A 21,142-nucleotide genomic window follows, 5' to 3' on the forward strand; every position below is an offset into this window, starting at 1 on the left:
TTTGTATCCATGATTTGTACTCATTGTGACTGTAATTTTGGAGTTTTGTTTTTAAGTTTTTTATTTAAATACACACAGAGAGTGAAACCCTGACCCCAGAATAACCAACAGAACAGTGACTAGGACACTGCTGGTCTGGGAAGGGGGAGTGGGGGCCCATGCTCAAATCATCATCTGAATTATATAGTGTCCTGGTGAATGCACTAACCACTGGGCTATTAGCTATTCTGGGGTGGTCTCATATTTATCCCAAGCTAAGAAAGGAAAATTTCTGAAATCTCAAGAACGTGTGAGGGATGAGAAAACCAAGTTTTACCTAGCTGTAGAAGGAATCTTGAGAAGTTCCCGAACATACACAAACATGCAGATAGGGAAGTCGATATAACCTAGGCATCTGAGCATCTGCAAGGAAACTAATTCCCAAACATGGTGGCACTGCAATGAGCCACTTCTTCTGCATTGCTCTTCAAGCTCAGTGTCATATCTGCCAGCAAAGTTTGTCATGCTATTATATTTGTTTTACCTTCTCCAGAAAGGATAAAATTGCATAGGCATTAATGCTTGTCTCACCACCATTATCTCTCACATTGATATCTGGCCAAAAATACATTGGATCTCCATCCTCTCTTTCTTGCACTTTTTTTTTAAAAAAATGGCAACTCATGCAGGGATGAATTTTGAGTTTAACTCACTTCCCCTAGGGAAATCTCCTCCCCCAACTCTTGACTAATTACGTGTCCTAGTTCTCTTATAGCTTCTAAGACACCATCTTATTTGTGACTGGGTGGACAAGTTGAAAAACTGTCTTCTGGAGAGCATATTATTGGTATGGATTATCTGCAGAGTACAGTAAGAGCCAGATCCAAATCCCTCTTAAATCAATAGGAGTCTTTCCATAGACTTCATTGGGCGTTAGAGCAGTACCTAACTACATAGTATCCTCATTCTTTATGGACACTAAGCATGCTACTTCCATTGCTATCTCCATGTTTTTTATTCCAGCTTTGCAGGACACAGATCTGCAAACTACACATGTATCTGCTTCTCCTGTTCTGCAGCATGATATTCTGCCACTGTGTCAACAGGATATCTTTACTTCCTTTTTTAGTGTGACAATTTGACAAATATCATATTTATTGTTGGTCTTAAGAAAAATCAGGAAGTAACTCAAATAAATGTGTTATGCTGGAAGGTTCTAATGGATTCCATCAAGTGAATCTTTGATCCAAAGATAATCACAGACCTTGCTAAAGCATTCTTTCAAACTCAAAGGAAGAAATAATTAAGCCCTTTTATGTAGCGAGACAGCTGGAAACAATGGAGGCTATTCCTTATCCCACACTGCTAGACCTGAGTGGAACTATTCCAGTCAGTTTAACAGGGATTTCCCTGACTGAAAATGCAGGGACTTGGAGTATGGTTTGCAGGCTGTGGGTGTTAAGAGGAAAAAGCCTGGAGAAGAAACCTTGAGAGCAGGCTGAGATATGGAGCTTCTTGCGTACAGGGCTCGCTGCAGGGGCACAAGGGGATTTTGGAGAAAGGAAACTCCATACTGTTTGTTTCTACTGTGCTCAGGGAAACAGGACATTGTGTACGTTCTTTGCAAATAAACAAGATTACACCAAAGAAATACCTGATTCGTATTAACATTTTCTCCTCCTACCCTGTAAGGCCGTGAATATTGGCTAGCTCCTCGGGCCAAAGGGACAACAATATCATGCTTGTCTCTCTTCACATAATATATGCTTCCAAATGGGATTACTCTCTATAAAATAACTGTTACTGATTAAAAGCTAAAATGAATTTAATATTTTCCCAATTACTACATCAGAAATACTTTAATAGAATTTCAATTTCTTACCTCTCCTATACTGTAATCACAAAAGTTAAAAAGTAGTAACTACTTTTATTCTAAAAGTTACAAATACTTCCACAATGAGAGTCACTTAAAGCCTTCTGGGAATTATTTACAGCAAGCTACATAAAGAATATCTGTTCAGGCTACAGTCAGAGGAAGTTTAGTATGTGTTAACACCCAACAAACATCTAACAATGTGTCTGAGTTGCATGCATGACTGAGGGGAAAGCAGACTTCTTTGTGTGTGAGGGAGACGCATACCATTTTAACGTAACATTTTAAATATTTAAGCAAGCACAGAGTGCTGCTAACTTAATTGTTGTAATACAAGTGCTTAATTTAACAAGTCAGTCGGTTCTTTTCTTTAGGATTATCATAAATAATTTCTCCCCATAGTCTTTTCCCCCCTCTGTTTAACTGACTGAACACACTGCTTTATTTTGGACAACTAAAGTTTTCCTAAGTCTTTTTCTTGAAAAAACATCGATAGTTCATAGTAAATCTTTTAAAGTCTAGCTTCATGGATGATGCCATAGTTAGCAAATGCCTTACTAATTCTGAAGCTGAATAAATGAAAGAGCCTCAAATAGCTACAAGTGCTTTGGGTTGTGATTTTAAAAGTCAGAGGTGTTCATTCAAAATACCCAAATTAAAGGCAAAATTCTCTTTAGTGTGGAGAGCTATATAAAGTTCATGAAGAACTCCCATTGATATCCGTGGGATGTCTGCAAGTGGATAAAAGGTAGTGCACTCAACAGCCATTCAGACTGTGGTAAAAATAACAAAAAACCCAAACACCCCAAAAAACAAAACAAACAAACAAACCTACAACATGACTCAGAGGACAATTTTGCCTTTGAAAGAACAAAAAGGCATAATTCACATTTTTGTGTGTTGATTTTTTAATGCAGGCAACTCTATATACCCTCGAGGAGGATGAATATATTACTGTTAAAAAGTATTGGTAATTACTCACAGCCTACGCAGTGTAGTCATCAAACTGAATGGAAAGGAAAAACAATAACATGGTATTATTTTGAGTGTTTGGTTCAAAATTAAAGCTGACCCCTCTGACTGTAACGCTACAATCCCAGGCTTGCACTCCTGAAACGCTAGAGGAAAGTCACAGCATGGCTATCAGCAGTGAGACCATAGCTCCCACTATTTCCCCCTATATAACCTGGGTGTTTGTGACCTGGGTTCCAATATAGAAGCAATGGAGCAGTGAAGAGGGAAATAACACATGCTTTTATCTTTACAAGGAGCATAGAACTGTGACCATGTCAGAGGCGCTGCTTCCTGGAAAAGTTCTGATTGTTACAGCACACAAGTGGTGATTGCTCCCTCTGGGTGCTTTTTAGGGTGACCAGATTTCCCGATTTTTATAGGGACAGTCCTGATTTTTAGGTCTTTTTCTTATATAGGCTCCTATTACCCCTCACCCCCTGTCCCAATTTTTCACACTTGCTGTCTGGTCACCCTAATGCTTTTTGATGCAAATCCCCAAAAGGGATTGGAAAGGTGAGTCTCTGGTTTTTCTTCCCCACAGCACCAGTCGAAGGAACTAGCCAGCTTTAGAGAGGGGAGCAAAATGCTACAACCCAATGGATGGCGCATTGTGTGATTTCCCTTTATGCTCTCTGAGCACAGGCCTCCCCAAGTGACCTCTCAGATAGCATGGCTCTGCGTTGTTGCCTGCTTAAGGCTGTGGTTAAATGCTACAGTCTAGTCCTAAAATATCAGCATCCTGATAGGAAACCAAAATGTAAAAGGAAAGATTGGGCCGTATTTTCCTTTTTTCCTATAACATGTCATCTTAATGTGGCTTGAAAGTATGTTAAAAGGGGGGAAGTGTACAAATAAAGGGCTAGTCCCTGGCCAGCATAAATCAGCACAGCTTTATAAATCTTAATGAGCTAAGCTAATTTACGCCAGCTAGATATGTCTGGTAACTTATTTTTAGTTAATTAGTTCATTTTAGGCAGTTTTAACCCTATTGCCCCCCATGCAGGCTACGCTCAGATAGTGGAAAAGCAACTCCAAAGTTCATTTAGGAGTTTACTACACATCCTTTCACAGGGTAGTTAAGAGATGACCCCATGGAGGGTAAGCAAATGCTTATTTCTCCATAAACTGCAGCTCCTTGGAGACTTGCTGACTCCAGACTGCCAATGATTTTTTCCCTTATGCTATCGCCTTTTCTGTGACAGGGGGCTCCTCTGCTAGATGCTTTCCTTGTAACATCCCCTGTAATAGGCTTCCCACCCACAGAAGAAGAACCTAAGTAAATTAATCTGGAGTGGTTGAGTATTAATTCATTTGCTAGAGATTTCACCAGATATATTTGACTGGAGCAAGACATGATTTTTACCATCTCCTAATATTGGCCACTTCCTTTGTAAAAATCCACTCCTTTCCTTTTTATTAACAAACACACACAGCTGGTCTCAAACAATCCAAAGATCTCTAGTGTTTCTGTACAGAAGAGTTCCGTTTGACTAGACATTTGCCTTCCAGTTCTCCTAGTCACAATGACTTATCTGAGTTCTGCTCTCATTATTTTTTATGATTACTAGTTAAGGGTCATGTTCAAGAGTAACCTTAGTTTGCTGACTGAATCCAAACAATCCTCGAGGCATCCAGTTGAGGTAAGAAATACCATTATTTTGACCATGCTTGCAGGAGAGAGGAAAGAATGAGAATCTGCCTGTAGATGATAATTCCTAAAGCTAAAGATATGGAAGATGTTTGAACTTTGACCTGAGATCCAGTGTAGAATCAGTGGAGCAGGCCAAGGATTTTACATGTTGATATGTCAGGGTTCAGCCTAAGAAATAAAGTGTTAAATATGTAATTATTTCTTTAACTCTACTATATATTCATTTCTTTTTTTAAATGAAATAATCAATTATGCAGCATCCTGAGGGCTAAATAAATGCACCAATACCAAAAAAAAAATCCATATCAAGAAAAACATTTCTTGAAAAATCTTACTGAGGACAATCTTGTGCCATCACCACTATATTCTTCTTTTGGGTATGGGAGATGGTTTGAGATCACAAGGTTAGTCTACAGGTCCCAGGGAGCCTGACTAGCTATAGGAAAATTAAGCACCAAGCCTGTGGATCCCTATCCACTCCTTTGCACTGCCCTTTAAGCCATTCTGATAAAATGTCTCCCTCTGGAGCTGTGCCATCGTGGTCTCCTGCTTTGCTTATGTCCTCCCCTACCTTAAGAGGGCAGACTATATAGTTTCCAGCTGAATCCATGTGAATATGTTGTTGGGGTTGGAGGAGCACATGGAAATAAGCAAAGTTGCTCCCAAGCTCAGTACCACCATGCCTAAAACGTAACACACCTGTTCCATGCCTACAGATCATCATCTGTGTGGTGTTTAATGTGGAGGAACTTCTATGGGCTCAAACACCAGCCCTGGATTTGGTGACACCCTTTTTTCCTTTTGGGAGACCTTTCTGCACTGGATGGGAGCTTCTGGTCTAAGATTATGATCTTTCTCCTCTCTGCAGTCCTGTTGCCTCTGAATACTGGTGTTTAAATGCATAGCTGAAGCATTCCTTTACAAATTCTTCTTGTGACTAAAACATCACAGGTTGGATCTCCTCCTCTCACAGTAAAACACTTAAAAGGGGATCACAGGGAGTAAATCTCTCTCATGGACATGGAGTTCTTTACCATTGTTCTATATGGGAAAGGTGGGGCAATGGTTTCTCCACAGCATAATATAAGCGCATGGAGGTCCTGTGCCTCCATAGCTGCTCTGGCCCCCATGGTAGCCCTTTTCTCTCGGCATGGTTGCTCCTGGTGGGAGTGCAATTGGAAAGACAATGCAATCTCAGAATGAATTATCAGCTCTGTATGGCTGGTGGTGGAGAAACAATATGCACATTCCATCCCCTCCCAGGCCTGCCATTGGCCTGACCACTCCCATCCTCATCTGTACAAACTGTCTTCTCCACCTGTCTGGACCCATGGGGTGCTCTCCACGGGGCTCCAGGAAGGAAAGAAATGATCCTGTTTAAGCAGCTGAACTCGTCAGTGCAGGAGGGGGGAATTCTCTGCATAGGAGAACTGTTCTGCATGCACATCTCAGTGGGAGGATCTTCCCCTAAAAGTTTAGATATTGGTGAACTGGGAAGTGGGCGGGCTCACCCGCCCACTGCTAAAGGCCCCTCCCCCAGTCTAGTGGGAGGGACCACTGGACCCAGAAACCAAATGATTGCGTGGGACAACTAATGAAAAAACAGGGAGTGAGGTGACGGTTAAAGGTTCAAAATCAAGGAACCGGATGGGGACACCGAGCAGAGAACCCCGGACAGCGCCCACTGCTCCTCAAAGGTAGCAAGGGAGCCAGCGGACGCTGCCCGGTGGAACTCCGCCCGGAGACGTGAGAATAGGGAGGTACGGAAGTAGGCCCCACAGTCGCAGAGCACCCCCTCATCCAACATCCTCTCCCTGGTATTATAGATGGTGAGTTTGGCCAGGGCCAGGAAGAGGTTGATGAGGAGGTCTCGTGACTTAGTGGGGCCACGGATAGGGTGTGCATAAATAAACAGGTGTGGGGAAAAGTGCAGCCAGAACCTCAACAAGAGGTTCTGGAGGAGCCGGAACAGGGGCTGCAACCTGGCGCACTCGAGGTAAGCGTGCGCCAGGGTCTCCCTCACGCCGCAGAATGGACAGGCCTCGGGAATAGGGGTGAACCGCGCCAGGTACACGCCCGTGCTCATGGCTCCATGAAGGAGCCGCCAACCAGTCTCCCCGGCGGGCCTTGGAACTAAGGTGGAATAAAGACTGGCCCACCGGGGCTCCTCACCCTCCACAGGTGTTAGATAGTCCCGCCATTTGGTGTCGGGGCGGAACACGAGGGTGAGGAGATGCAACGTGTGGAGCACGAGCGTGTACAGGTGGTCCCTGGGCGCGGTTTGAAACCGGACCGGCTGCAAAGCGTGCAGCTGGCTCGGATTATGGGAGCGGGGGAGCCGGGGGGGGGAGCTCGCGAAACAGGGGCCCGATAAAGTTTAGATGGTGGGTTGGATTATCCTTCATTGTCTATAAAGACTGAGTAATTAAGGAGCTGTAAAAGGGGAAAACGTTATTCATTTTAATCATTAAGGGATATACCAATTAAAATCTGATAATGGAGGCATTTTCATACTTCTTTACATATATTTGTGTTTCATGCTCAATTTCTCCCTTGTTAACAGGTCTAATCTTTACCTGAGCCAGTAGCTTCCTTTAAAAACAATGAGGAGTCCAGTGGCACCTTAAAGACTAACAGATTTATTTGGGCATAAGCTTTTGTGGGTAAAATTAATGCCCAAATAAATCTGTTAGTCTTTAAGGTATCACCGGACTCCTCGTTGTTTTTGTGGATACAGACTAACATGGCTACCTCATGATACTTAGCTTCCTTTAGTTATTGCTTAAGGTTCTAGGAATATTACAGTTCACAGAAATTCATAAAACAATCTAAGCAAGGTGTCTCCCCCCACCCTCAAAACAATATTAATCCATGAATAAATGGAATGCAGGGAAGTACAATAAAAGATAAATTTAACAAGGGAGAGATACAAGAAGCTCTATAGAGGGGAAAATATTGTGCTGAGGAGAGATGCCACAAGAATAAGATACGTTTCTCGCTACCATTATTCTATATATTGTTCAAATAGAACAGAAATAAAATGATCAGAGAGGCTCTCGAGCTGCCTTGGCATGAACACTGCTCTTTTCATACTGTAGTTATCATTCATTTATTTTCCTCCTTTTTAATATATAGATTCATAGAATTTGAGGTCAGAAGGGACCATTTTGATCATCTAGTCCGACCTTCTACATAACACAGGCCGTAGAGTTTCACTCATTAATTCCAGTATCAAGCCCATTATTTCTATTTGAGGTACAGCAGGTCTTTAAAAAGATATCTGGTCTTGCTTTAAGGAGATGGAGGGGACCCCCAACCAGTTCATTTTAATTGGTAAAGATAAAGAAAACTATTTTTCAGTAAGAGTTTGGTAAAACCCATTCTTAAAAAATTGCAGAAATATTTGCAATAAAAAAGTCCTACACCGCCTACTGATATAAATAATATATGTCACCATCCTGATACCACAGCTGTAGAGCCAAGGGTTGGAGAGACCTTGGGAATACTGTCTCAAGAGCTGCTGAAGACTGAGCATGTCCCCAAGGAATGGTTTGGGGAGAAAAGCTGTAAACAAGTGCTGCACTTAGAGCCCTCCATGCAGGGGGAACAACAGCAGCAGTGATTGAGATTCTGCTACTAAGCAGTAGCATTATTTCACAACATGCTCATTTACCCTTGAGAGATTCCAGTAAGAAATGAGTTATACATATTGAAGCTTGCTGTTATGAATAGCTGTGAGCCCTGAAATCTTTGCTCAGGTGAGTAATCCTTATGGAATCAGTCTCATTGACTTAAACGGGACTACTCAAGCATCAGCACTACTCAAATGAGTAAGGTTTGCAGGCTCAACACTGATGGAGGTCAAAATAAGTAGATGAAAAAATAATTGTCCAAAACCATTTCTGGTTATTTGTTATAAGAAAATAACCCTGATTGTTCCAGCTTCATCCTCATGAAATATTTACAGAAAAATCAAGTTCTTCTGTATATTTTGAGTTTATAAAGAGGCCATCTAGTAAACCCACTAAAAGTCCTTTATTACAGAGGAAAAGATCAAAGGCACAATATTGGTAAAGGAGGTGGTTAAATTCAAGGCACAAATGAACTGGGCCATATTTCTTCTTAGATAGTTGGGGGTACCATATGTGGAATGAGGACCTCCAGAATCCATGCTAATTCATTTATGTGCTACTATTTTGATTTTCCATGGAATGGTAGTGAATGTATTGTTTACAATGCTTTGACTTAAATCGTAACTTGACAGTCTGTCTTAACTAAAGGACAGAAAATAGCTGCACAACTGAAGGAGCATCTCAGAGAATAAATTATGAGAATTCCTCTTCTGCTCCTTGCTCTTGGTGGAGATTAAGTTACTTCTTACTTTTTCATGGCGCAGTTTACTTCCTGAAAATCCGAGTCAGCTACTCTGGTTGTCAGACAGGTGGGTGGAGCTTCTCCCCACCCCAAACTTCTCTTCCCCTCCCAGCTCACTTGACTGCAGTGGGAGCCCCAACTCTTCTGCTTACATGTGGAGTCACAATCCGATCAGGGTGAAGCAGGGGCGCAAGTGGGGTGGGGACGGACCATGAGGAGTATGTCCCCTGACTTGTGCAACCAAGTAAGAGCTATGACAACCTATCCATTTTTGAATAAGTTTATAGACCATTTATTGCTGTGACTGGAAGACTATGTATTTACAACAGAAAAATTCATTTGTATTTTTGTACACTCTAACTTTGTGAATATCATCTGTGTGTGCCACATGATTATGCAACAGGGGATTTACTTCCACTGAAATGGATGATTAACATGAAGACTTCAGTGCAAAATGTTCTGCTGGAAATTAGAACATCAATAGTGCTATTCAGCTAATAAGTGTTTGTTGGTTCCCTGGGATGCAGTTTGTGAGAATTTGTGAGCTCCTGCAAGCTTTCTATAAAATAAAGCAAATTCTATTGCATAAGAATGTTCAGATGCTGTATTATCTATGCTTACTATGGTCAAAAGAGAGGAAAAACATAGAAAGGTTTTATGAAATTTTTAAATCAAGTGAATGTTTCAAGATTGCATGTTAAAGCTCAGAACTTTCTGAATGCAAAAAGAGGTTTTCAATTATCTTCTGTTTGGTCAGTGAAATATGATTTTTGTTTGCTTTGTGGAAACATTATTGTATAGAGCACATGTTCTTGGCATATGTATACACTCCAATATAATTGCCTCCTGGTAACCTTTGCTGTAGTTACACTTAATTATAAAAAGCCAGATCATGGCATCAGTTATTAAAAAGATTTCCCATTGTGCTCAATGAAAAGTTCTGTGTAAACACTGATTGTGCAGTATGACCTAAAGTGCCTTGACCTTTGGAACAAGTAACTAAGGTTGCCATTCCATTTTTTGTCTGGAAAATTCCTGTTAGACTCAGCCATTATCTGACGTTCAGAGACCACTTGACAATATTACCATCAACCCACTGTAATGAAAGGCAGGACTAACTTTCAAAATCACCTTGCAATTTGTTTTTTAAAAGCCTATACAGCAAATAATTTTGACAGATTCAGTGATGCTGAATCACCTCCCAATGATGTTTATTCACCTTTCTCACTGCTTCTCCCTGTTCCAATTAAAAAAAAATTAATGATGCCTCTTTCAACCCTTCAACGTACACATAGTTCTGAAACACTGTAAGAAACTCATCCATCAAGTTAGGCATCTGTTCTGCTTCTCTGTCTTAATATTCTAAATAATCCAGTATGCACATTCTAGATACAGGAATCTCATTAATACTTTTACTTATGAACATTTTAATTCCAATACTAAAAATATAAAGCAAAGAGGATACTATATGATATATATTTATATTTATGCTAAATATTTCTGTCTTTGTGTATCACTAACTTTCACATAATTCTTAACTGACTCATTTGTCATCAGTGAAGGTTCTCTTGGTATACATCATCCCCTCTTGTAGAAACACTTTCAGGAAAGGGATGTGGGAGATGAACTCTCTTCCAGACATCACATCCAAATTATCCCATAGTAAGTGGGGGGTTTGTCCCCTTTGCAGAAAAAGCCATCCATAAACACGGCAAAGACTAGGGGAGGTCCAAACCATTTGTGTGGGTGTCCTGTGCCTCTGCACTAGCTCAAATCCCAGAACCTTAGAGTACCTCTGCAGGTACCAGAGCCGAATGGGGGAATGGTTCTGTGGAGGTGACTAAGCGCCTTTTCTCACAGCTGGAGGGAGTTTTGTGAACAGAGGCTCCCTTCCATTTATGTATCCTCGTTGAGGAAATGATTGTAGGGGACAACCTTGGCTCCAGTGATCATGAGCTAATTCGGTTTAAACTAAATGGAAGGATTAACAGAATTAAATCAAAGACTAGGGTTTACAATTTTTAAAAGGCTAATTTTAATAAATTAAGAGGACTGGTAAGGGAAGTGGATTGGGCAAACATATTAATGGATCTAAAGGCAGAAGATGCCTGGGATTATTTTAAGTTAAAGCTGCAGGAGCTATCGGAGGCCTGTATCCCAAAAAAGGGAAAACGGTTAGTAAGCAAGAGATTTAGACCGAGCTGGATGAGCGACCATCTCAAAGGGGCGATTAGGAAAAAACAGAAAGTGTACAAAGAGTGGAAGAGGGGAGGGATCAGTAAGGAAACTTACCATATTGGGGTCAGAGCATGTAGAGATGGAGTGAGAAAGGCCAAAAGCCGTGTAGAGTTGGACCTTGCGAGGGGAATTAAAAGCAATAGTAAGAGGTTTTATAGCCATATAAATAGGAAGAAAGCAAAGAAAGAAGAAGTGGGACCGCTGAAGACTATAGCTGGAGTGGAGATTAAGGATAATCTAGGCATGGCACAATATCTAAACGATTATTTTGCATCGGTGTTCAATGAGGCCAATGAAGGGATTAGGAATATTGGCAGCGTGACAGAGGGGGATACAAGAGGGGGGATTACCATATCCAAGGTAGAAACAAAACTTGAAGGCCTTAATGGGACTAAGTCGGGTGGACCGGATGATCTTCATCCAAGAATATTGAAGGAACTGGCGCGAGAAATAGCAGGCCCCTTAGCGATAATTTTTAATGAATCTTTAAACTCGGGGGATTTTTAATGAATCTTTAAACTCTCCGTTGGACTGGAGAATAGCTAATGTGGTTCCTATTTTCAAGAAAGGGAAAGAAAGTGACCCGGGTAACTACAGGCCTGTCAGTTTAACATCTGTAGTGTGCAAGGTCCTGGAGAAAATTCTGAAGGAGAAAGTAGTTAAGGACCTTGAGGTCAATGGCAATTGCAACAAATTACAACTTGGTTTTACCAAGGGCAGATCGTGCCAAACCAATCTGATCTCCTTCTTTGAAAAAGTAACAGACTTATTAGATAAGGGAAATGCGGTGGACCTAATATACCTTGATTTCAGTAAAGCGTTTGATACTGTACCGCACGAGCAATTATTGGTTAAATTGGAAAAGATGGAGATCGGTATGAAAATCCAGAGGTGGATAAGGAACTGGTTAATGGGGAGACTGCAGCAGGTCGTACTGAAAGGTGAACTGTCAGGTTGGAGGGAGGTCCCCAGTGGAGTTCCTCAAGGTTCGGTTTTGGAACCGATTTTATTTAATCTATTTATTACTGACCTCGGAACCAATTGTAGGAGTGGGCTGATAAAGTTTGCGGATGACACAAAGTTGGGAGGTATTGCCAATTCGGAGGAGGATCGGGATATTCTGCAGGGAGACTTGAATGACCTTGTAAATTGGAGTAACAGAAATAGGATGAAATTTAATAGTGAAAAGTGTAAGATGATGCACTTAGGGATGACTAACAACAATTTTAGTTACAAGCTGGGGACGCATCGGTTAGAAGTAATGGAGGAGGAGAAAGACCTCAGGGTCTTGGTAGACCGCAGGATGACTATGAGTCGACAATGTGACGTGGCTGTGAAAAAAGCCAATGCAGTCTTGGGATGCATTAGGCGAAGTATATCTAGTAGGGATAAGGAGGTGCTGATTTCGTTGTACAAGGCACTGGTGAGACCTCATTTGGAGTACTGTGTGCAGTTCTGGTCTCCGATGTTTAAAAAAGATGAACTCAAACTGGAACGGGTACAGAGAAGGGCCACTAGGATGATCAGAGGAATGGAAAACCTGTCGTATGAAAGGAGACTCGAGGAGCTCGGGTTGTTTAGCCTAACCAAACGAAGGCTGAGGGGGGATATGATTGCTCTCTTTAAATATATGAGAGGAATAAATACCAGGGAGGGAGAGGAAATATTTCAGCTCAGTACTAATGTGGACACGAGAACAAATGGATATAAACTGGCTGTGGGGAAGTTTAGGCTTGAAATTAGACGAAGGTTTCTGACCGTCAGAGGGGTGAAATATTGGAACAGCCTTCCGAGGGAAACGGTGGGGGTGAAGGACCTGTCTAGTTTTAAGATTAAGCTAGATAAGTTTATGGAGGGAATGGTTTAATGGGATAACATGATTTTAGTCAAATGAACAGTGTGCCATCGCTGGTAAATAGTATCAATGGCCAATGAGGGTCTGGCTGGAGAATCTTGCCTACATGCTCGGGGTTCTACTGATTGCCATATTTGGGGTCGGGAAGGAATTTTCCTCCAGGGTAGATTGGCAGAGGCCCTGGAGGTTTTTCGCCTTCCTCCGCAGCATGGGGCAGGGGTCAGTAGCTGGAGGATTCTCTGCTACTTGAAGTCTCTAAACCACAGGATTTGGGGACTTCAACAGCAGAGTCAAGGGAAAGGGTTGGGACGGCTTTGTGGCCTGCATCATGCGGGAGGTCAGACTAGATGATCATAATGGTCCCTTCTGACCTTAAAGTCTATGAGTCTATCAATGGGGGAGTCATCTGGGCCTTAATTGTGTTTTTTAAAAAAATAGCAGACACAATTTAGATTGTGGAAAGAAATAATGCTCCTACATATTCATCTTGCATTTTGTGCTAATGGACCTCTTGAGATAGATATTAAGCATAGCATATGGGGAGTTGAGATATCAAGCACCATTTTTGTTTCACATGAGTGGTGAGTATTCTCTAACTCAGATATACTTCAACTGAACTGTTCCTTTAATCTGAAGTCTTTAAATCTTTTTCCAATTAAGGAGATATGTATACTCAAATGGAGGCCTAACAATAGCATATAAATTACTTAGACTAGTATGCCTACTTTTTCCAGTGTGGAATTAAACATAATAATTGCCGTGTTTGTGTTAAAGCTTCACTCTTTGTATATATTTTAATGCTTTAAGTTGAAGAACTTAATACCATTAGGCCTTTCTTTCCCTACTGTTTTTGTTGGCGCCATTAAATGGCAAGCTGGTTATCTGATACAAATTCCATTGAGTCCATCAGTAAGTCTTCATTATACAGTCCTTTGATGTCAGAAGAAGTTTTGACTTGGTAAAGATCAAGGGGCATATTTATGTTCAACTGATTTCTACCTGGATGGTCTCTTCCATATGTAGATCTCTGCCACCCTTACAGAGTGGGCTCAATATGCTGCCTTTTCCATGGATCCTAGACAGGATGTTCCGTGGAGTCAAGGAGTTGTGTGGGTTGAGAAGGTGGGTGGACTGAGGGGTGGAATACGTGGGGGATGCATATCATCCTATCTTTTCCAAGTGGAGACTCCACCATAAATACAGCCAAAGGATGTATTTCCTTTCCACAGCTCTCTCCTCTATGTTGGGAAAATCCCCCTTTTAGGATGGTCCCAAGGGAAGCCAGAGACATAAAAATCTAATGGGGACATTGTAGAGCTGCAGAGATGGGCCAGATCAGAGGAGCAGGGCCTTTGTATGGATGACTCTTGACTATTTTCCTTCTGGATCCCCCTGGATTTCAGGGTATTTACAGAGTGTGTAGACTAATCTCTCACTTTATTTTGTTGGGTACCATCCTTTCCCTGCCAACTCTGAAAAAAGACTTTAGAAAGGGCCCTTAGTGAATAAAGGGCCATATTCTGATGTTACTGACATTTGTGTAATAGAAACAAGAATTTATGCCAACATACAGTATTATATTTTTTTAAAAATGAACAGAATTCTAGGAAAAAATACTGCATAGGCATGCTAAAAACTGAATATTATTAATACTGAAATGCAGGCCCCTGAAATCAGGCTGAATTTATATGAGCTTTGGTGAGTATTTCCATCTTAATCTGTGACTTTTAGAATTATGGAACCATTCTGAAATAATTCCACAAAACTCTCAAAATAAATATAACTTTACAACCTGTAAAGACCAAAATCTGCAAGCCTTACTCATTCTGAGAAGCAATTTACTATCTGCATAATACTACTCAATGTAAGGATGGCAGATTCTGGCCCTTTAAGAAGTTTTTTGGATTCAAGCAGTACTGTATAGTGTATGGGAAGGCCATAATTGTACAGAATACTTCCAAAACATGCTTATTTTGGAAAATGCAAAATTCTCTATTACCACCAGCATGTATTGTCATCTTTATACTGTTATTTGTAGAAGAATACTTTGTTCACACTTACAACTTTCCAGCTGCATTATACACGTTTGCACATCCATTGGGAAATTTTTGAGATCCATTGGACAGGACAGTATTAAAGTCAATCTGAAAGAATACAAAACGATTATTAAAAATATACCTCAAATACCATAGGGAGCACAGAACAAAAATGTTAACACACCTGTGGTTAGAGGTAGTTGAAAATAACTCAATGTATTTGTAGGAAACACTCCAACAACTATGAAAACAATTGAACCATTCTGACTCACTTGTAAGAATCCTGCTTTGCATTTGTGATAAAAAAAAAAAAACAAAAAAATGGAGATCAAAACCTAAAATTATTCTAAAATATTATTTATTACAGACATATTCTCTATCTCAGTGGGTATTCCACAGAAATGCACTGATATTTTTAAATATTATTATAAAAGTACAAAGATATTACAGTATTTCATATCCTTGGCATACAATTTACCAAGACACTGTCTCCTACATGAATTACATAACAGATGCCAGGTGCAACTCATGCTGGCAGAGTAATATAAGCATTTGTATCCTAACAGGCAATAGAGTTAAATTCCCAACATGAACATGTTAAAGGTGATGTTTCAGTTGTCAGTATTATACTAAAGAAATGCACCTGTGATTTGAAACTGCACAAAGTACTTGCATTGTGTGCCATAATATTTTTAGTAAGCCATGTTGCAGTTCTATAGGCACTAAACTTATTTTTAAATATTAAAATAATACCATAATTTATATTTAGTGTAATACTTGCTAGAGAGATAAGAAAGAAGAGATGCACAGAGAAAGAAAACAGTTTTGCTTTCATAATTCCTACTGTGAATCATATCATGGAGATATTTTATTGGCCTTTTTTCAGTTGTTTTGTAGTTTCTTTGACAGCATACTGTTGAAAATTATATAGTATGGATCAGACTTTGGCTAAGCTTTGGGTGGGTGAATAGCAGCCTTACAAGGACCCTTCCTTCCATATGCATCTCCTATGCAGGAGTCAGTCAAAAATATGCAGAGGGACTGTTCCATAATAGCATCTCTTGAGACACAGGTCATCCCAAAAGGGGCACAGAAAGGTCGAGCCTCATTCCACCCCTTAAACTCACACAGGCTTATAGAGCTAGCCAGTCACAGCAAGGGCAGCATCTTCTGGGCATGCTACCCTGGTGTGTTGGGGAACTCTGGAGGCAACCTGCTGTTCCCACTGAGGCGGTGCAGTCCTTCTGCATGGAGCAGTGCTATAAGGTATAATAAAGCTCTATCATTTGAAGCCTAGTTCAGCAAAGGACTTAAGCATGTGTTTAAGTCCCATAGAGGTCAATGAGCTGCTTCTTATTTGCAGTACAGCCCCTTTATACCACTCTGGCAGTATAAAAAGGTCATATAATGTAATGCATAGTATAAAGATGCCTTAGGGTAAATGGGAATCAGGCCCAGTGGAACTTAAGCACATGTTTAAAGTTAAATATGTACTTAAATGCTCTGGAGTTGATCAGCGGGGCCCACGGACTCCCTGGAATACCCTTGGAGACCTCCAGTTTGAGAAACACTTCTATAAATCTCACTTTATCCAATCTAATTTGTAGTGCTTTCAGGAATTAGGTTTTCACCTCTTTCTTTGGGGGTACTATTCCACAGACTAATAGGGAGCTTTTTATGATCCAAGACTAATTTATCAGTTATAAATTGCTACAAAGATACTAATACAGAAATATTAAATTCAATTATCAAAATGTGAGTATAAGGTATTCTAATTGCTTCTATGTTATTCTTCTGTGTTATTCTGCTGATTAGACATAATTGCTAAATTAAAGTTTAGTATTACAGAACCTTGAATTAGAACTAAATGTAATCAACATTTTCTAACTTAATTTGGATCCACTCAGTGGGAACATTCAGTTAAGAGAAAATGTAATAGTGTCAATTAAGAAGATTTCTTATAGGATTTCTTCTTGACCCTTACACAAAGTATATTAATAAACTCTCTTATCCCAGATGCATGATAATTATACCAGAGTGAGGCGATGTCTATACTACAGGTGTTATAGCAGTACACTTACAGTGCTGTAGCTGTCACTATAAGCCTGTAGTACAGACACAGACTATAGCAAAATAAGGGGTTTTCTGTAGCTGAAGGAACTCTACTTCCCTGAGAAATGTTAGATTGACAGACGCATTCTTTCGTTGACCTAGCCACATCTACCCTGGGAGTTAGGTCAGCATAGCCATAGTGCTCAGGGCTGTGGATTTTTCACACCCCTGTGTGCCATAGCTATATGGATCTAAGTTTTAAGTATAGACCAGACCTGAGAATATAGACAATGGGCCTGATCCCTGGATTCCTTTTCCTCACAAAAGTCCCATTGACTTCATATGAAGTTTGCTTCTGCTTGAACATATGGACTATAAAAAGACCTAAATACAAATTTCTGCAGAAATGGCACGCTGAAAAGGTTTTATTATCTATTGGGGATCACTTGTATTTTAAATTGTATGGCTAAAAGTAAAAGTGTATATTATTTCTTTAGGCTCCATGCCAGCACCTAGAAAAGGCTTGCAGGGAGAAAGTGATGCAAATGACCTTTCACAGTGACTACTTTGTTTTACAATCACATTCATTTTAACTGATCAGAGAAAGATGCTAGCAAAAGTAAATCTCTGTAGCTACCAATAAAATCAGAAAAGGTATGTAAATGTAGCAAGTAGATTGTTACACAATGACCTCCCATGGAAACATCTGTCAGGGGCAAATTTAGATGCAAGGTCTGAAAGTTTTATGGCAGGAGGACACTGGCAGCATTATCTGACAATGATGGTAGTGGTTGATGTTTGAGATGCACAGCTTGCTGTCAAATTCAACAGGTCAGCTGGCAGAAGGTCAATTCAGTGTGAACAAGACTTTTCAGAACTCTGGTGTCAGTTCAATTTGGCTTCAAGAGCAAGTAAGAGTAGGAGGGCATTAGGTATTATTCCATTGGCCACGGATCATTAGTGCACAGAATGTTCTGCCCATGCTCCTTCCCACTTTTGGTGCACTGTGTGCATAGAGCCAGATATGACAGCTTTATACCACTTTGGGGTCCCCTGTAGACAGGGATCCCCTACAGAAGGGGAAACCACAACTGCCCTGTTACAGAAGGTCCCCATTATGGGGGCTGACTGATAATCTGACCCCTTGTCTTTACTTTTTCAAAGAACTAATCTAAATGTAAATTCTAATTTAAAACAAAGTCTAAATTGAAAAGTGGCTCTTTCATGGTCACTAACATATATATGTGACTACATTCATCATTCACTTCTGGTCTGCATATGTTATTCACTTTCAATTACATTTGGTTGGAAACAGAAAACTCAGCACTTTAAGGTTTTCAACATTCTCTTTTGAATGACAAGTATTTCAGAATTACCTTCTCTATATTCATCAATGCAAAACTAACTTAAATTCAGATGAATATTCACCTACATGTTGATTATACAATTTTGAGTCTTTTTCATTGATTGGGTCTGTTATTCCTGTTGAAAATTTTTGGCAATTAAATTATGATAGAGTAATCACTGGAATTACCATGGCACCACAAGAACTGTGTGAACTAATTGGAGTTTGCTCTCAGCACAATTAATGTTTGGTATTATACCTTTAGTACAGTAATGTGTCACATTCTTTTCAATGTGCACTCAAACTAGTTCATTCTATCTGATCTAGACAGGACAGACCAAATCCCATAGAAGTCATTAGCAAAATTTCCAGAGGCTTCAGTGGGACTTGGATTTGAGCCTTAAATCCAACTCTGGTCCTTAAATTCAACTCTTGCCCTTGTCAATCTGTGCCATATGTAATTAAAAGGAGGAACTAAGATGGGTCAGACTGATAGTGTCTGAACGGATTCCAAGAGCCATCTTGCCCATGCATGTCAGGATGAATTAGAGAATCTGGAGACAGTTCACACAGCAGTGCTCCTTACTTGTGCTCCAAAAGGGGAGTACTTTGTGTCCCCTTACAGCCAGCTGTCAATGGTCAAGTGCATGCAAGAGAACAGGGGCCCTGACTATTTTCACAGACTGGCCAACCAAGCCTCCTTGAGACACAGAAGTGCTCTTGGAAAAAATTGCCAGGGATCCTACCTGCTAATCGAGACAAACTGCTGCCCTGGAACATTGGGAGGAGGGAGACTTCCTGAGCATTCTTCCCCCAGTAATGCACCCAAACATGAAAAGAGCATTTTGTCCAGTCTTCTAATGCATCAGTTTATATGCAGATTCCTCTCTTTATCAAACCAAAAGGCCCCACAGTATAATGCAATACCTTAAAAGCATGCAAGGTGAAACACCAAATGAGAGGAGTACATTTTGCTCTGAAATGTACTATCATAAAACTGAGGGGAATGCTGAAAAATGAGTTAAAGTGCAGTTGATCAAAATTTTGGACGTCAACGTAAAATTGAATTGCTGTTCCATATGGCAATGGTGATAGATGTATTTTACAAATAAATCTGTCAAGTAGATTGGATGTTTTAGGACACAGGTAAGAGTGTGAAGTGGTGATTAGTGTAAAACTGGAAAGTAATGCAAAGGAAAATCAGGCCCTAGAACGTCACTCCTGAAACACTTTATTATTGACTTCTAGTACTAATTTGTGAAATACCACATGGGACACTAAAATCACACCTTTTTGATTACTATTATCTTCCCCCTACACACACCTCAGTTTCTAGAAGTAATAGGTGATACCTTGAAAAGTGTTAGAGCTAAAACCAATTACATACACCTTATGAAAGCTTCAAAGCCTAACTTTCAAATGGTACAAGTCAGTAATCTCTAGTGTTAAGGACTGAAATCAACGTTAGATGCCTAAATACTTTTTGAGGATCTGGACTTACGTGTTTATGAGAACATTGGCTGCTACAGTAAAGCCAGAGCAGAAGTGTTAAAGAGGAGAAGAGAAGCAAGGCAGTAATCATCAGAGTAACTTGATTTTGTCAATGTTTGTTTTATTACATGTTAGGTGGATACAACTTCCAAAAAGTTTCACAAAATGTAAAAAAAAAAAAAAAAAAAGTGAATACTTCTGTCTCCAATATGCTTCCCCCTCCCGGTAATATGTGAGCAGCTCTTTGAGTACTATGTGGCTACTGATATATTAAACTGTTCCTAGTTTCCACATTTAAGACATTTAAGAGCAGCTACAACAATTAAGTGAAGGAAGGAGGAAATGGTTGGGGGGTTAGGACCATGTGAAAAGCATCATCTCTGGTCTCCTGAACATTTGTGATCATGGGAAAATATTTAGAATGAAGGCTAGAATTTGAACCCATTTATAGCCCTGCCCAAATACTAATGCTCAGGATGTCTGCGTTTTCTCACTGGCTCTGCCAAAAACTTCCTGTTGCCCCTGGGCAAGCCACATAATCTCTCTGTGATTCAGTTCCTCATCTGTAAAATGGGGATAATAATTCTTTATTTTTTTCCCCGCATGTTGTCTTGTCTATTTAGATCATAAGCTGTTCAGGGCAGGGGTGATCTCTTACTATGTGTAAGTAAAGTGCCCAGTATAATGGGGCCCTGTTCTCTTTTGATGCCTGTGGGTGCTATTGTAATACCAATTCAGCACTCAAAACTCACATTGACTTCACTGCATCATTTAATTGCATAAGTAACAATTGGAGATATCCAGTTCCAAGCGTCCCTGCCTGTTAAAAGTATTAAAAATAATTCCTGTGTCAGAGACTCACCTGATAGAATAAAGAACATTTCCATTTTTAAAAATTCGTAACAACTTGTTGTCTGTTGTAACTTCATGAAAGTTGGCACCTTTTTCATTAGCAAAGAACAAATCAGGTTTCCAAATAGAATCCAACATGGATGGATCTAAATCCAAAGAGTCATCTGGATATTCACTATATGCAAGGCGTGGATCATTCCAATTCTGACGGAGAAAGATATTCACTCGGTAATCCTAAGTGAAAGACAAAACAAGCAAAGCTTAATCAAGGATAGGGGCTTTAGTTTTTATTTTATCACTTAGCTGTGTAATCCCCTAACCTTCAATGGATGACAAATGATTTATGTCCATGAATGCCAGCATGATACTTTGCTTCATAGAT

General features: G+C 40.2%; 1 protein-coding gene across 2 annotated transcripts in view; it reads right to left on the reverse strand.

The window, feature by feature from the left end:
• Nucleotides 1-21,142, reverse strand: part of GLRA3 (glycine receptor alpha 3) — a 151,023-nt gene that overhangs the window by 44,799 nt on the left and 85,082 nt on the right. For both annotated transcript variants that reach the window (XM_034772025.1, XM_034772026.1), the window contains exons 4-5: nt 20,771-20,994; nt 15,046-15,128 (exon numbers count right to left, since the gene is read on the reverse strand). In XM_034772025.1, the coding sequence (XP_034627916.1) occupies nt 15,046-15,128; nt 20,771-20,994 (307 nt within the window). The remainder of the gene's footprint in view (nt 1-15,045; nt 15,129-20,770; nt 20,995-21,142) is intronic.

The sequence above is a fragment of the Trachemys scripta genome, chromosome 5 (genome assembly GCF_013100865.1).
Source record: "Trachemys scripta elegans isolate TJP31775 chromosome 5, CAS_Tse_1.0, whole genome shotgun sequence".
Taxonomy (NCBI): Eukaryota; Metazoa; Chordata; order Testudines; family Emydidae; genus Trachemys; species Trachemys scripta.